Source organism: Chionomys nivalis, chromosome 15 (genome assembly GCF_950005125.1).
Source record: "Chionomys nivalis chromosome 15, mChiNiv1.1, whole genome shotgun sequence".
Taxonomy (NCBI): Eukaryota; Metazoa; Chordata; class Mammalia; order Rodentia; family Cricetidae; genus Chionomys; species Chionomys nivalis.
The window spans coordinates 25,256,594-25,274,537 of NC_080100.1; the positions used below are offsets into that span (position 1 = coordinate 25,256,594).

General features: G+C 36.7%; 1 protein-coding gene across 4 annotated transcripts in view; it reads right to left on the minus strand.

The window, feature by feature from the left end:
* Nucleotides 1–17,944, minus strand: part of Rictor (RPTOR independent companion of MTOR complex 2) — a 96,138-nt gene that overhangs the window by 24,934 nt on the left and 53,260 nt on the right. For all 4 annotated transcript variants that reach the window (XM_057789425.1, XM_057789423.1, XM_057789424.1 and 1 more), the window contains exons 9-23: nucleotides 15,593–15,660; nucleotides 14,788–14,855; nucleotides 11,429–11,511; nucleotides 10,172–10,259; nucleotides 9,517–9,607; nucleotides 9,357–9,423; nucleotides 9,151–9,231; nucleotides 7,207–7,307; nucleotides 5,378–5,543; nucleotides 4,356–4,457; nucleotides 4,185–4,231; nucleotides 2,576–2,711; nucleotides 1,813–2,012; nucleotides 1,146–1,272; nucleotides 86–250 (exon numbers count right to left, since the gene is read on the minus strand). In XM_057789425.1, coding sequence (XP_057645408.1) covers nucleotides 86–250; nucleotides 1,146–1,272; nucleotides 1,813–2,012; nucleotides 2,576–2,711; nucleotides 4,185–4,231; nucleotides 4,356–4,457; nucleotides 5,378–5,543; nucleotides 7,207–7,307; nucleotides 9,151–9,231; nucleotides 9,357–9,423; nucleotides 9,517–9,607; nucleotides 10,172–10,259; nucleotides 11,429–11,511; nucleotides 14,788–14,855; nucleotides 15,593–15,660 — 1,590 coding nt within the window. The remainder of the gene's footprint in view (nucleotides 1–85; nucleotides 251–1,145; nucleotides 1,273–1,812; nucleotides 2,013–2,575; nucleotides 2,712–4,184; nucleotides 4,232–4,355; nucleotides 4,458–5,377; nucleotides 5,544–7,206; nucleotides 7,308–9,150; nucleotides 9,232–9,356; nucleotides 9,424–9,516; nucleotides 9,608–10,171; nucleotides 10,260–11,428; nucleotides 11,512–14,787; nucleotides 14,856–15,592; nucleotides 15,661–17,944) is intronic.

The following is a 17,944-nucleotide window of genomic DNA, read 5'->3' on the forward strand; positions in this document are numbered from 1 at the left end:
ACTTTTGTAACACTGCCAATTAAAATGGAAAAAATTATTAAATTCGGCCTAAATGTTTCATTTTAACAATACAGTTCAACTTTACCTTGTCTTCACAAGCTTCATCAAGAATATCCAGAGCTTCAGAAGAAATTGTTTTGTTTTTATCATGTAGTTGAGTAACTAGTAACTCAATTCCCCAATTATTGAAGAATTCGACATTAGCTCTCAACAAAACCCTTAAATGTTTTGTTGCATACAATCTGCAGGCCTAAAGAGATAAAGGAACGCATTAAAAGTCATCACAGATATTTACTATTGTTTTGGAAAAGCCGTTCCACTTGCAATGGACAGAAGGAATGGAATTGAGGGAATGATACAGCCATTCCCTTCTAACTTAGGAGGGTTCTATACAGAGTTCCTCAGAGACACTGAGTTCACTTTTCATTTGGTGAACAACTGGGCACAGGGTCAACCTTGAAGAGTGGTCAATATACTCAATGAGACTCCACTGGAGAAAACTTAATTTTCCCATTGCAAGCAGGTATCAATTGTAGATAGCTTCTTAGTCAGGAGTGGGAGCCATGTCTGAAGTGGGACTCCCCTCTGTATGCTGTGAATAAGTTTTATTGCCATTGGCTAAAGAAGCTGCTTTTGGCCAATGGCTTAACAAAATATAGCCAGGCTGGAAAAGATACATAGAAAAAGTAGGTGGAATCAAAGAGATGCCATCTTGCTGCCGAAGGAGACAGACACTGGAGAACCTTACCGGTAAAACCACAAGCCTTGTGGTAAAACACAAAATAATAGGAATGGGTTAATTTAAGATGTAAGAGCTAGCTAGAAATATGCCTAAGCTATTGGCCAAACAGTACTACAATTTTTAAAAAAAAGTTTACTAAAGAGAATTATGTGAATGCACTCCTCAGCTATCATAAATTATGCATCCAGTTTCTTATATTTTGGCAAGTCACAGGAGTCAGCCTATGTGGCGTATGATGGGTCCTGGAAAAACCACTGTATTCACAGAATGTCCCTTGTCAGTAGGCATAACAACTAAAAGTTAAGGCTAACTCAATTTCTTCCCCATATTCTTAGTTCAATGTATAAAGTACTGGAAAGAACTGGTTATAAAACTATAGCTTTATCTCCCATGTTATACTCACATCAGTAGCTGCCGTGAGGATCTTTGAAAGAATGACTCTAGCTAATCCATCTCGGCTATAGTCTAGGCTAGAAACAGTGAGCTTCAGCAGATGATCTTGGTTTTTCAAGGAACAAAGATTAAGAAGACTTAAAAAAAAAAAAAAGAGTATTTATTATAAATTACTGTGTTGATTCATTAATTCAATAAACTTTTCTCCAGTTTAATTGAAATATGACTGAAAAATAGAAAATTATGCATATTCAAAGCAGACAACCTGATTAGATACACAGTTACCTATCAGCTGATACATTCTTTAAAGAACCCATTAGCACAGATGATTAAAATTTTAAGAGATGGTCATGTGAAAACAATTCAACATACATTTTGTTTTGTTTATCAAGACAGGGTTTCTCTGTGTCCTGGCTCTCCTGGAACTCACTCTGTAGACCAGGCTAGCCTCGAACTCACTGAGATCCACCTGCCTCTGCCTCCCAAGTGCTGGGATTAAAGGCGTGCGCCACCACCACCTGGCACGACATACATTCTTTAAATCCTTTATCAATAAATATCTCTAAGAAAAAGCATTTACCAAACACACGCACACAGACTAAAAAGCATATTGTATATCTGGACTCATTAAAACTAAAGTTTAGGCTTACATTGCAACACAATTAGAGAATGCTCACCACTGAAAGACGCTGCATTTTTCCAACATTTTGACTCCATGAGGATGACAAGAGAGTGTTCCGATGAACAGGAAGTAGTGTTGACTGAGGGTGGTTAGCAAACCATTATTCTGAAGGCTTCTTTCAGGTTTCATCCCAGATGAAGCATTGAGCCACTGAACAATATCTTTCACGAGATCTTCTAAGTACCCCTGCCCATCCTGTAATTAGAAAGTCATCTCTAATAGCCATGAAAATCTTAGTGATGCTAAGTCACTGGTAACAGGATAACCGAGTTTGTGGAGTTTGATCCCTTTGAATTAAAAATAAAAGTTATCTGGAGATCCTCTTTATTTTCCATTTCTCCATCTTATCTGAAACCAGGCCATCTAGAGGGTGGGTAATTCCCTAAGGTTTCCTAACTAGGTAGGACTACATCAGGATTCAAATACAGGTCTAAGCTTATATTTCAAATAGAGCTTATACCAACTAGGGGGGAAAAAGTACACCACAAGGGTAGATGTGTTAGCATACACTTTAATTCCAGCACTTTAGGCAGACAGATTGCTGAGTTTGGGGCCAATGTTGCCTACATAGTGAATTCCAGGTAAACCAGAGAGAGCTATGTACTCTGACTTTTCTTTAGAAAATGGGAGCTGGGGGGGGGGGGACGGGGGAGAAAGGAAAGGAAAAAAGAAAGTGTATTTAAGGGTAGTAGTAGAAGAGAGAAAAAGGGATAGATTCAACAAAAAACATTTTCTGTCAAAGTCTCTAGAAGGCTTACCTCTTCAGACTCAAGAAGAAACTCTGTAAACTGACAGCCGACAACTGTGAGCTGCTTGGACTTGGCAAAGTCTAGATCCAGACTGGCATACAGCTTACTGCTGGGCTTGTAAAAATAAAGAAGTCTACGCACGAACCTAAAATCAAGATGAAATTAGCAGCAAAGTAGGAAACCACACTAATTAAAGAACCTTGAGTACAGTTTAGGAAACTTACTAAGCACCTTGGTACATTTCACATTTAAATAAGATATCATTGGGAACCATGTCGGTCCAATAGGAAGTTCCAGTGAGACGAGGTAGGGAAAGTGCAGTCCTGACCAGGCATGGGCTACATTAAAACCTTCTGACTCTGGAGTTAAGGGCAGAAAGAGAGTAGCTGAAAGCCGACAGGACAGGCCACATAGTGGGTTTCAGGTTAGCCTCGGCTACATAGCAAGATCATGCCTCAAAAAACCAAATGAACAAAACTAAAAACAGCCACCACATCCCCAACAACAAAACTGAGATAACACATCTAGACTGGAACACTGGAGAGATACAAGGAAGCCTCTTACAGACACCAACTTAATTTATGAATATATTCCAACAACTTTCAATGCTGTGATCACTTAATATAGTTCACTTTAAGTTCTTGCACTACAGTGTAACCTGAAGAAGCAGCTATGCACAGGAGTTACAAAACAAATTTATTATATTATTGTTTTATTCTTAAAGAATATCAAGATACTATACTTTTTCATGTCACTGTAACTTGCCTATTCTATATATTTCTCAAAACCTGATATAAACATTAAGTCACGTATCATTAAATATGAATACAATATAAGAAATGCTAATGATATGGACTTCTCTGGATAAAGTAAGGCCTTTTTATTCAAGGAGACTGGTAACAGTGTCTGTTTATAGTCATGCATGAGTAAAAGCACACAGGTGCAGTAGAGAGCAGCTTCATGTGTCATGAAGTCTGCATGCTGTACAGTGCAGCAGCTTCATAGGCTATGTAATAGTCTGCATGCTGTACAGTGCAGCAGCTTCATATGCTGCATGTGCTATGACACCAGCACACTTCACAGTGTAGATAAGCACTGTTAGGAAGAGACAGCTCTCAGAAGATGACGTGTGCAAGCACAAGTGCTCCAATAAAATGGATGCCATTTCTTAATGCTGTCCTTGTGTCGGGGTTAGAACCATGACCTAGACAATACTACCCCAGAGTAAGTAACTTATCACAACGAGCAAAACTGGAAAAAGAATATAAATACCAAGAAAATGAGCTAGTGCATTCTGGTTACAAGACTGCACATAAAATGGATGCATCTTTTAAAAATAGAGAATTTGGACTGCTCTTCAGTGTCGAGAAGGAGGGGGAATGGGGTGGGGGGAGGAGAAGATGAGTGGGGATGGGGGAGTGGGGGGAGGGGGCAATATTTGGGAGGAGGGGAGGGAAATGGGAAATGGGGAGCAGGTGGAAATTTTAATTAAAAAAGAATAAAAATAAAAAAAAATTTCAACCATTTAAAAAAAATATCAATGATTACTTTTAGCAGGCATTAACCATAATATAAATTTAAGTTCTTTAAATTTAAATGCACAATAATTTTTACATACCTGTGCAACTGTTCATCTTTATAGTTTCTTAGATTTACATTTGGCCACTAGAAAAACATGGTATCTTACATTAGAAATGTATATTTGGCAATTCCTAAGCATATAACTATAATAAATTATAGTAATAAAATGAAAATAGTTTAGCAATCTCCACAAAGTACTCTATCATACCTTAAGAATGGTCCCAATGAGATTCCAATTCCATTCAAGATTTTCTTTATGTTGAAGGACTTGGCTATCCCTAAGGTTTATTAAAAGAGCTTCCTCTGTATCCTAAAATTACCAGACAGTAATAAGGTCAATTAAACAATCCATGCTCACATCAGAAAACTAAATTCTAATTTTAAAAATGAAGGGGGGTATCATTAATGATCTTCAAAAATAATTTTCAAAAAACTAATAAAAATCCTAAAAAACTAGGGCAGGTAGAAGTTTCAGTTAATAAAGTGCTTGCCTTGCAAGCAAGAGCACCTGAGTTCAACCAGCAGAACCTACACATGTTTAGACTGGTGACACACACTTGACATCGCTGCACTATGGAAGAAGATGCAAGGGGAATTGTTGGGACTAATGAGTCCTGGCCTTCAGCTGCTCTTCCCTCCTAGAACCTTCTAATTAAAGTTACTAGAAGCTGTGCCTAGCTTAGAGGATCAGAGGATGGTATTTTCACCTGTTGGCCATTGACTGCAGGGTATTTAAGCCTACATGGTGCTAATAAAGAGGGACTTTTGGTACCAGTGTTGGAAGGTCTGTGTGTTGGTCTGTCTCTGTGTGTGTTTTCTCAACCTCCAGCCCCTTGCCCGAAGCTCGCGAACTGGGGTCTAGTTCATAGAGAGCAGACTGGGGCCGCAGTGCGCATCAGGGAATCTGTATCTGCTGGTCAGCCCAGCTTCCTAGCCTACACAGTGAGTTTTTGGTTAATGAGAGACCCTGTCTCAAAAACAAACAAACAACTCAAGGTACATCGTGTCTTGAGAAACAGCACACTGCTGTCCTCTGGCCTCACACAGATATCTGCAACACATACTCTACCCTCACATAGACTAAACCCAGCTCCAGGGTCCCTCTTCAATGTAAAACTAGTAATTTCAAAACCCATATGCTTGAATGAAATTGAAAACCCAAACATGTATAAGTACACTACAATCCAGTAGTTGAGAATTAGGAAACTAAAGTAACATTCATGCCAATACCTTAAGAACAAATATATCTTTCTGAACTCGAAGATACTGATCCCGTTTCTGGTGTGTTGCAATTGCTTTCTGAATGATGTGATCTAAATGAAGGCTATAAGGCTTAGGTCCTCGCTTCTTCATTTCATGGAAGCGTTTTAAACAGTTCAGGGCTGCACTGGCTCGGCTAAAGGAAAGAAAAAGTCAATACTGTAGCAAGGCTAGCATACTTTTAAAGTAATGGCTGCTAAGTTATTTAAACTTACATAAATTCATGGATAGCGATTACTAAGCAAACGGAAACATTTACTGAAGCATGGGAGCATAAGAACAGATCAACACTGCTGATTCACATAAAGAAAAACCCATTTTGGGTTCAAACTTTCACTTACCAATCTTTCTTTCTAAGGTGGTAGGCCCATTTTGTGTATTGGTTTTAAGAATTCCTTATGCAGTACTGATGAGATGATTCAATGAACAAGACATTTGCTTTGCAAGCATTAGGGTACCTGACTTTGGAACCCTAGTACCCACAAAAAGGACTGCACTGCAGTATGCACCTGTAACCTTAGAGTCTGAGGTGAGGACAAACAGATCCCAGGTCTACTTAGCCAGCCTAGCCAGAGGGTAAGCGCCTAGTTCCATGAGAGAGATCCTCTCTTATCACAGGGAAACACCTGGCTTCTACATACATATCAAGTGCACCCCCCACCCCAAACACATACTCACAGGTAGTTACAGAAAGTCAAGAACCCAGTTTTCTCATTCACATTTTAAAGCTTTGTTTATCACAAGTGTTCTACTTGAAACTGACTTTTATTTACATCAAGTTGCAATAAAACTTCATTGTCCATTAATATAATCAATGATCCTAGTAGCAACTGAACTGTCTCATGCCTATCTTCAGCATTGACTGATAACCATAATTAGAATCCGTTAAAGTTATTTAATTACTTGTTTTATGTAAAAAAAAAAATTTGAAGAATTTGGCAGCAACCAAGTCTCAACCTTAGAACTTTTGGTTAATAGAGTCTAAAACTTTTAGGATGCAGTCAGATTGGCAAATAATCTGTTAGTAAAGAGAAGTTAGGGAGCTAAAAAATTAATAAAATAAATAAAAACTTAGGAGTACTACTATTACTGTTATTTTAAGCATATTTTTATTGCCAATTCATTGGCAAAATTAAAGCAAATAATATTTATTTATTTAGTTAGTTAGTTAGTTAGTTAGGTTTTCGAGACAGGGTTTCTCTGTGGCTTTGGAGCCTGTTCTGGAACTAGCTCTTGTAGACCAGGCTGGTCTCGAACTCACAGAGATCCGCCTGCCTCTGCCTCCCGAGTGCTGGGATTAAAGGCGTGCGCCACCATCGCCCGGCTGATATATATTAATAGGCCCATTTATAAGCATTTGTTTTACTAAAGCTAATTAAACTTTTGAAGAATGTGTAATTTTAAAGAAAAGTTCAGAGCTCCAGAGATCTAGTGAATTGCATTTTATTTACATTAGCAGGGGATAATGTGCTTGACATATACTAACTTTTTCCAGATCATAAAAGCAAATTAAAACAAAACAAAACAAAAAACCCTCGTAAGTCGTACAGTAAAGCCTGCATCTTTCTTCAGAAACATGAAAGGAAATAGGTCAATTTATCATTTACTAACCCTCTGTAGTCTCAAATAAAATTATTAAATATTTTGAGAATTGTAACTTTCCTTCCTTGAGGTTTTCAAAGGTAATTCCCAAGCACAAGCTTTCCATACTGCTTGTTTTCTCTCCGTGTTTAAAGAGAAGATTATCTAGGAAGATATTAAATATATTAAGCATACTTTGCTAAGGCTCTAATACTTACAGTCTCTTTTCCTTGGGAATATCAAAGGATGCAGCCATATTCATAAGGGTTGGCAAGCAGTGCAAATGATGGCTATGTGAATGAGGAAGAATTGTGTTTGCCTAGATGAGATTTTAGAGACAAATACAGTTACTTACATAGTATGTAAGACTAATAAAACTCAAGGCTTTTCATAAAATTAACTTATTTTTCACCCACACATACTTAGAATTTTTAATCCCATCCAATTCCATTAAGAATGATAGGTTGGAGCCAGTGAGATGGTTTCACAGGACAGAATATTTGCCATTAAATTTGAGGACCTGAGACTGATCCTAGGACCCACATGGTAGAAAGGATGAACCAACTCCTCCAAAGCTGTACTCTGATCCCCAATGTACCATAGCACAATTGCATGCCCACACGTCACACACAAACACACACACACTATTTAAAATATTTTTAAAACAATGAGAATTTTAAATGACCTAAAGAATTATGTAGCAAAGCATCATATCTGAGAAAAGTACAAAAACGATATTAACCTTCTCAGAACATGCTGATGCCATATAGCAACACTCTTTAAACAGAAACATTATCTCCTGGTGCAAGGCAAAATTCCACTACCCAACCAGTTTCCTACAAATAAGTACACTTATTAAATGTAAATAAGAAGATATGATAAAAATAGTAAATGTAACTAATATTGTTATCCTTCAATCTGGTCAGCTTTTATATTTCATGAGAATCACAGAATTCTGAGACCTGAGGGAAAATATTAAATTCATATAAAAAGATTCCTCCATATAGAAGAAATGAATACTAGTATCTTTATAGGAAATGGTATCTTGATATCTAACATACAGCTTATCTAACGTGAGAATTTGCAGTACTGCTTAGCGCTTTCACAGATAGGCCAATGAGATCAGAGAAAGTGACTATGTCATTGATAAGAAGACAGATTTTATATAATGCTTAATCCTGTACCTTACATATACAGCTCAGTTACTATGTGGGGGAAAAAAAAGTTGGGGGAAGAAAGAAGGAAACACACACATTTTTGGTTTTGGAGACAGTGTCTATTATGTAGCCCTGGCTGTTTTGATATTCACTGATATTCATTACGTAAACCAGGTTGGCCTCAAACTCAGGGATCCAAATGTCTCTGCTTTCTGAGTGCTGCAATTAAGATCAAGACCAGTTGCTACCACACCCAGCCAAAAACACTTAAGAAAACCAAAACAAACAAAAAATAATTCTGCCAATAAAAGCAAGCCATGGTGATTATGAAAAGGTCTATCAAAATAATCACTTCTTCCTAATCAAGTCCAAAGTGATTTTTATTTAGTATTTTACCAGTAGTGACCTACAAGTACAAATCTTTATAATGCACAATTCTTTCTCTATTCAGTTTACTAAGAGTATAGAAAAGAGCCCACAGTCTCTAGTTTCTGGTAGTTAGTAAACGTCAGAAAAAAAAAAATCAAGGAAGCCTAGCTGAGGCCTCTACCCAAAGAATCTCGTTCTTTAAACCTACAAGTATTAATTTATGGACATCAGTGATATTCAGGTATTATATTTAAAACTTTTTCACTAAACTTTCTGAAGGTCAGTAAGTCACCACAATGTATGGATTACATTCCTAGCAGACATAAAATTCATGGTTTTGTATTTTTTATTTCTTGCTTTCTTCAGTTAGGATGCCTTTCCGTATGCAGTCAAGATTCACAGGATCAAAATATCAACATTAAAAGAGGTTAAAGAAAAAAAATCAACATTCAGCACTTGTTACATTTATAAAACCAGTTAATATAGACATAGAACATCTCTATCAGGAATCAAGGGCTTTGGCAAAAGGAAAATGTACTGTCTGAGCTATCATAAAGTAATGCCATCCAATTAACCAGTTTTATCATTTAAAATCCTACACATTTTAACCACATAACCAGAGGTCATAATACTTACCATATGCAAGAGCTCTCCTAAAAGGATGGTTGCTCTAACTGAGATGTGGTCATCACTGTTCGTTATCACTTCAACCAAGCCCTATGGCGGCAAGAAGAAAGCATCACTGCTGCACAATGGTGCACACAGACACATTTCTGCATCAGATCTGTTTCTCACTCAAACAAATTTTGTTAGCGGACAGAATAAAGGTGTCAAAACATTACCTCTAAAAGTCCATTACGAATAAATGCAGAAAGTATCAGTGCCAAGTAATTGTCCATGAGGTCTGGTCTAGAAATAAAAGCATATAAAAAATTTACATGTTCTACATAACATAAAAACAGTAATGGTAATAAATGAATCATTTTTATATCTATATTCTACCTGGATCTAGCACGATGGGGAAGAATAGTTTTTGCCTCAGCTGCCACAAAGCCATCTGAAAGCCTCCAACTGTCCTGGAACCTTCCTGGATCTAAAAGAGTTAAAATAGGTAGTTACCAGATTATGGAACAGTGAATAAGATGAGTGTTGGACTATCAGCTATCCAGGCTACAGAAAACTTCAAGGGGATTTTAAAAATAATCTGCTTGTGGAGTGGTACAGACTGTCATGACTAGCAAAGGAGTGGTTACTTGGGCCTGTTATGTGGACACTTCTATAATGTCCGTGCTTGTCAAGTAGTGTGTATGCCTGTGACAGTGGCATATGGGAGTGGAGACAGGCAGATCTGGAGAGCTCAAGGGCCAGCCAGACTAGCTGAAACAATCAGGCCCTGATTCACTGAGACTCTATCGCAAAACAATAAGGGAGTGACAGAGGAAGAAGCCCCGTATGGAGTGAGCATACCTGGACACTCACATGCAACACACACACATGGCATAGCAGCTCTAACTTTATGAGTCAGATAATGTCTAATTTCCCGAAAGAAGAGAAAGTGATGTTCAAATTAGTATTTCACCATTTTGTCATTTATTTCCATCAAGTCATTTAAAAGTTCCCATAAACAACAGATCCCAGTGCAGGTGTTAGTACTCACCTACACTGAGCAGGGCTTCTATGAACTCATCTGTCACAACAGGTAGAGGGAGACGAAATATATCATAGAGCACTTCAAGCAGACCTCGCTAGAAGAGCAAATACAGTTCACTTATTTCTACAAAAGTTTTTTAATGACTTTTAAAAGATCATGTTCAAAGAATGACAAAATTAATAAAAACATACCTATCACATTCTATCAAGAATATATTAGGGAAGGGATAATTACTAAATATTTAATATGTCAATTATTTTCCAAGAAAGTGTTTCCTTATCACCATTGAGCAAATCTGAAAAAAGATTTCAGTTCTTTCCACACCCAGGAAGTCAGTAGATGAGCAGGGGTGTGCTCAGTGGCAAACTACTTGCCTACAATGTCCCAAGGTTTGATTCCCAACATCCCAAAAAGGGTCAACAAAGTTGCTCCTTTTGTTCCTTGCTCGAGATGTGTTCGTTTATAAGCACACCTCCCACTTCCATGGTCTAGTGCATTTTATTTCACATTGTAAGCAAGGAATGCCTAGCTAAGGTTTTCTCACAAGCTTGTTCAGCTACAGGTATGGTTCATTTAAAGAAAACCAACTAGGAGGTAAAACAGAGAAACAAAATTAAAACAAAAACATTTAAGGGAAAAGAGAACTTAAGAGTTAATGTATTTTTTTCCCTCTACATTCAATTTGTTTTTAGCTACTTACTATAAAGGTCTTAATTATAACCATTTATGAAAATATCTAATAAATCAAGACATAAATAACTTAGTTTTAGTGACAGTCACCATCTTGGAAATAAAAACATGGTAACAATGGTATCAAAAATATATAAATTACAAAGCATGACCACATAAATATACATCTACTTTTTGTTATATATATTTCTAGGTTTGATTCTTTTAAAATAAAAATGTTCTTCTGTTTCACTTGCATTGTTTTAATAATTTTAACTCAAGTTTTAATAGAATTGTCACTCCCAACAGTATTTTAAATGATCCATATATTACTATTTCGTAGTCATGTGCTGTACAATGCTCTAAACTAAAAGTTACCAGCTTGAGGTGAGTGCAGATGACTGTAGAGACCAGTGGCATTAGACTTTAGTGGAACTGCAATCACAGGTAGCTATGACAGGTGTGCTGGAAGCCCAGCCTGAATCTTCCACAAGAGCAGGACACAGTTCACTCTTAATAAGAAGCCTTCTCTTCAGTCACTAATGTAACTTTTAAGAGTCCAGGCATGTAAAAATTACAGTAACTGTTACTTACCCTTATTTCCATATTTGGTATGCAAAGTACTCCAATTAGGGACTGGATCCCAGAATTCCCAGGTTTACATAAATTAATAATACCTAAGGAGGATAAAAGTTTAAAAAAAATAAGAAAAAAATTCTACAATAATATATCATAATATAAAATCTGTGATTATCTTTCAAATTAAATTATACTATTTGGCTATTCTAATTGATATCATCTATCTGAAGAATACCAAGTATTCTCTGGCAATCCCCACCGATTGGAAATTGTCATTAAGTCCATCACCTAAATTCCTCATCAATTTCTATTTCATATCTAGAAACTGATGAACACCAAGGTATATAAATGAATACCTGTCTGGAAGTAAGAACATGAGAGAGTAAAACAACAGTATTTTCCCTATCGAATACTCCTTAGACTACAGGAAAAAAACAAACAAACCCATATGACATTTGTCAAATATATTTCTAAAATCAGTTGAATGCATATATGAAAATAAGTAACATACTCTAAATTCACGGATCAGAGAGTTTAAGCTGCAGAATTTTGAACATACTAAAATTTTATGTCACAAAAGATATGTAAATAGGTGATAAGCAAGCATAAAATGCTCAGTATCATTAATTTTCATAAATTGTATCAGAGAGACCACTACACTAAAATAGTTAATACTGGAGACGACAACAGCAAACACTGAAAAGGATGCAGAGCAACTGAACTCACACAGGCTGATGGCAGTGCACAAGAGAACATTTGTACTGAGCAGCTAACCAGAGTGTGCATGTGCACCTTTTCCAGGACTAAAGAACTCTGGCATCTGCAAGCCTCTTCACAGTACATCACAGAAACTTAGATGGAATGATGGAGACACATAGGGACAGACAGACAAGCAGATAGTGGAGACAGATACAAAATCTACACAGTAGGAATACATGCTAACCACAGCAGTTTTCAAAATTCTTCCAAATGTCAGGAGTTTTTTGGTATTGCCACCTGTCATTTGCAAGAGGCCTGATACCAGTGGACCTGCCTGACCATGGAGTCACACATCCAAAACTGTAAGCCAAAATATATACCCTCTGTCTACAAAAAAAAAAAAAAAAAAAAATTCTTCCAAATGTTTTGTATTAAAATGTTAGGGTAGTCACACAGGACTCTAAAGCTCTCTGTCACCACTATAATGGCCAAGCAACCATTAACAAAAATCCTTAGAACCAGATATGTTTCAAATTCTGATTTTTTTCTTTCAAACTTCAGAATACCTGCACATTTGTCATGGGATAACTCAGGTATGGACCCAACATAAAGTCATTTATGCTTCATATATAATTTATATACATATCCTGAAGACAAATGTTCTTGTGTTAACTGTAACTAATCACATGAGGTCACATGTAAAATTTTCTATTTATGTCACCACTCAAAAAAAATCTCAGCTATTGAAGCAATTTGGATTTCATATTAAGGATGTTTGATTTGTATGTCCGTGTGCATGAATAAGTTATAATTTCTCTTTAGACTTTGAAACAAAGTTCAAGTTAAACATAGTAAGCAGAATTAAGTGCTTAAGTTCTTGAAGAGCACTTCTCACACCTTGAGAAGCCAGAGATTATGATAAGGGGTATAAACCTTCTTTTCTGCTAACACAGGAGAAAGGCTGTTGACACTTGGGGACAATCTGTGCTGCTGAAGTTACCATCCCATCAGTTATGTGGAACTTGAAACCTGTCATCGTGGTAGCACTTTATTTAATTCATAAACACTGCCACCGAATCTAAACACTATTTAGGAAAATGCTTCTGTTAGAAAAATATTTTGAAGGTGGGAACTTGAAATGCTACTATTTTCATCATTCAACAAAAAAGGTAGAAAGCACCTAACTTTCAAAGTTTCTAGTCACAGGTCAATACATAAGGGCATTGGGAGAAATCACTTAGTAAGAATGTACGAGGTGAATTTTAAACAGAGACTGACAACAATAGTCAAGAAGGAAGGTCGAGGAGTGAGCAGTTAGGTCATCTTGGTAGTTAAAGCACAGTGCAATCAATATGTTTCAGAAAAACAAAAACAGTGCTGACAGCGGTTAAGCTGGAGATAACAGAGGACACTTAATGGCAGAAACCAGCACCATCCTCCTTAGCAGGAGGACCTAAGCTGTGTCTGTTAAAGAGGACTTGGGGGCTAGGATGCACTGCTCTATACTTTTAGCCTTGAGGGACCTCAATGATCACATGCCAGAAACCCAGTCCCCAAATGCACACTGATGGTTTCTGAGAGGTGACTGGGGATTAGATGAGGTCATCATAACAAATCCCCAAAACTAACTCTACAAGAGCAAAGTCTGGAGCTTGCAGTCTGTCATTTTCGCCATATGAGATTAATGCCACGTACTTGAACATTTCAGCTTCCAGAAGTAAAAACTACATAAATATTAACTTTAAATAAATCAATACTTGTTAGCATTTAGTTTTGGAAATAAAAAGATAAATTAGAATAAGTATGAAAAATATTATTATTTACTCTTACCTTCACACACAACCTTTCAGCTGTCCATGAAGGTAAGCACAACAGATAAGGCAAGGTTTTCACTGAGGTACTAAGATGGCAGAAGCACACTAGACACACTAGCAAAAGCCCAGTGGCTAGGATAAACATTTGTATAGAAAAGATATTTGTAAGATAGGGTTACTTAGTACACAGAAGTATTAAAGGAAGTTTCTTTGTTCTGCTTAGCTAACGTTCCTTTACAAGCTCTCTTTGCAGGAATACTGTGAACCTAAGAAGGTAATCACTGCCAGAAAATAAAGTCAATGGCCATATTACTATATGAAAAAATATTTTTTAATTCAGAGAATGAGGAAACATGTATAACCCGATATTAAAGAACTCTGGTGAGCTGGTTATGAGGCTCAGGAATAGAGCTCTTGCTTATCAGGCACAAAGCCCTGGGTTCAAAACAAGTAACAACAATGTTTGAGATTCCTAACACCCTGCCTAACATACCTACTACTTATGACATTACTAAACGATTTTAAGTAAGAAGCTTCAGCAATACATGATACACGAGTTTTGTCTTTTACTTTGGGAGTCTTCTTCAGGAATGTAGATCATGCTGGATTTTTCTTAAAATGTACAGGTAATCAATAGCACAGTCTTGCAAGTATAATGAATGTGTATATACAGAATAGAATATCCTACTTATTATAAACTTTCTTCATTGTGTTTTAATCATTTTGTGTAAATCTCCTTGGTTATAATATCATAAATGTAAAACTACATTTGTATTTAAATTAGATGCTACAACAATTAAACATTTGAAAAACCAAGTAAGGTCTATTCTTTGACATCACTGAGCAACATACAGAACCTACCTGCCCATGAGCGGAATGTCGCAATGATTCCCATTTTACTGGCTAGAAATCGAGCCTCTCTGTCTTCTCTGTTGGAGGGTGGGGATGGGGAATTAGTAAAGACACAAGAGAAAAAAGGAGGTGAGTTTCATTAAAGTATTTATGTTTGAAATCAAAACAAGATGTTTAGAAAAAGAGATTACTCTACAATTAGTCAACTATTAGTATAAATTGATTTTCAATTTTAAATTGACAATATGATCTCAGAGCTCAGGAGACAGGAGAACTGCTGTAGGTTCAAGGTCAGACTGGACTACACAGCAGTTTCCTGGCTAGTCAGAGATAACACAGAAAGGCAAAAATAAATTAATGAATAAAAATAAAATCTACACCATGGTTTATAACTAAGTTAGAAATCTTGATCCTTCTGAAAACTGCTCTTAGCTGGGCTTCAACTGAGCACGAGAGCACAGCCAGATGAATGAGCATCTGTGCAGCAAGAGCCCACACCCACCACAGAAGCTTGTCAACCAGCATTCTCTTCCGCTTTTCTACACAGCAGGCTCAGTAATCTGTAGTCATCAAACAATTACTAAATCAAAGGATTCAGTGCTGTATCAATGTGAAGATCACGAATTAACATTTAAATTTCTCAAAGCCTTCCTTTAGTGTATACTATGTAACTCAAGAGAGTACAACGTAAGCCCTGAGATAGGACATTCACGTATACTCCCACTCCCTAGCACTGTACACTATCAGTGTAAACATAGCACTTAATATAAGTACACAGACACCACACGCCCTAGCAGAAACTCATGGTACTTACTTGAGCTGTCCTTCAGCTGTATCTGGACTGTGTCTGTAGTGGAAATCAGTATAGGGTGCTAAAATTCGCTAATTAGAAAAGGAAATAGAAACAGAAGCAATTTTTATTATAAAAGCCATTCTTTCTATAACACAAAATTAATTTCATTTCTCTGTGTCTTTAAGAGGATTAGCTGTTTCAGTTATTTAATCTTCAAATTCACTTAAAAATGTAGCGTGATTTTAGGTACATTAACTGAATTTTTAGTTCATAAATTAAGGTATAATATGTACCTATAAAACAAAGCAGACACAGGCATAAATGTGTTTCTCGGTTAGGTTGGCAGTCATCTCCCTTCTGCATCCAATATGATTACCAAATACACCCCTTTCCATTGACTGTTGAGAAACCAAGTGTCAAAGGTTCTTTTGAAGTCACTTGTCTTTTTGTTGGTTTCTTCTTCTCAAGTTGCTCTTGAGTTTATGAAATCTGGATTTAGCAGTCTTATGATGGAGTGTCTAACAACTTATTTTCTTTTACATTCTATTTGAAAAATGTAGTTAAATCTAGAAGCTAAATTTTAGTCATTGTTTCTGTGGATCCTTGTTTTCTGCTAATCTTCTCTCTCCTCCCTAAGGACTGAACTGTTGTGTTGATGTGCTATGTCCCGGGTGCTGCTCATCCTCTCTGTGATTTACTCTGGTTATTTACGGACTGTTTTTCAGTTTCCTATTGACATCTCCTTATCCATAATAAAATTGGAATTTCACAGAATCCTGACTTCTAGATCTATTTTTCACACTAGAAATTTCATTTGACTCATTTTGTATGCCTAATTATAGGACAAAAGTTATCATATTTTCACTTACAATTGTTTTCCAGAACAAATTAACTATGGTTTACTTAAACTCTTTTCTATTTGGATTATGCCTAAACAAGTACTAAGAATTTTTTTCTTTTGAGTTTACAGTAATGTGATGATGTTTTTTTGTATGAATAGAAATCATGTATGTTGGGAGCTGAACTGTCTTGTCCAAGCACACACACTTTTCCACCGTATTTTCTGATATAGCCTCCTACTGAACCTAGAGATCATTGTTTATGCTAGTCCATAAGGTACTGTGCCCCTGGGACCCATCTGTCTCTGGCACATTTCACCATATCCAGTTGTTCATTGGTTGCTGGAGATGTCAACTTCGGTTCCTGTGCTTGTACTATGTGTGCGTGTTTGTAACTGCATGTGCATGAGTGTGGGTGTCCGCAGAGTCCAAGGAGCAGGTCTCCCTGGAGCTGGAGTTACAAGAGCTATTTGCTGACACTCAAACAGGGACCCTGGAAGAGCAGATGGCTCTAACCATGGAACCACCTTTCCAGTCCCAAGAATTGGATTTCTTCTTTTTCTTCTTCTTCTTTTTATTTTTTTTTAAAAAAAACAAAACAAAAAAACAGGATCTCATTATGTAGTCTTGCTTAATCTGGAATTCACTATGTAGAACAGGGTGGTCTAGAACTCAGAAAATTATGCTTGCCTCTGTCTCCCAAGTACTGAGATTAAAGGCATACACCATCCCAAGAATGATATTTTTTTAAGACAATATTTTGCATGTTAAACTGAGACCTTTATTCCAATAACTTTGAGAATCTGGTAAAAGTCAAGAACGGATTAGTTACAAATTATCCAGTTTGTTGCTTTAACATTACACACCCACCAAAAACTCTTGATTTTTCTGATCTCAAGTAGAGCATATGTGAATTTCCCCTTCAAATATACCCTGAGTAGGAAACTGCCCAGGAAAAAGTAAACACTTCCATGATAACTTGTATAAATTCACTACAAATGAATATCAGGGTAAACTAAAAACTTTAAGTGAGCCACTCATCTATTTTTAACAGGATGTCTGGTAGCAGAGATAAGGGTACTATCGGTAGTTCTTTATAGATAAGAAAAGGCATTGATTTAAAATGAAAACAAAATGATATGATGAATAAAAAGATTACATTCTCCTAACTGACTCCATGATAAAGACACAGTGATGAAGACAGAGGACAGTGACAGCCAGCCAAGAAAGCTGGCCATACTACACAGGAAGAACTATGCAACACACTTATGTAGAACAGAAAAAAGAGGAAATGCATATAGCTAAATGTAAACGTGGATGGGTGAAAAGTACTACAGTTATTGATTTGTTATTTTAGAACACTGAAATTACAAAATATTTTTTAACTCTGAAAACCATGGCCTTCATTCTACCTATGAAAAATATAAGTAGATGTCTTTGTAGTATGACTGAGCATCTTTTGGGTATATGCCCAAGAGGAGAATTGCTCGATCCTGAGGTAGGTTGATTCCCAATTTTCTGAGAAACAGTCATG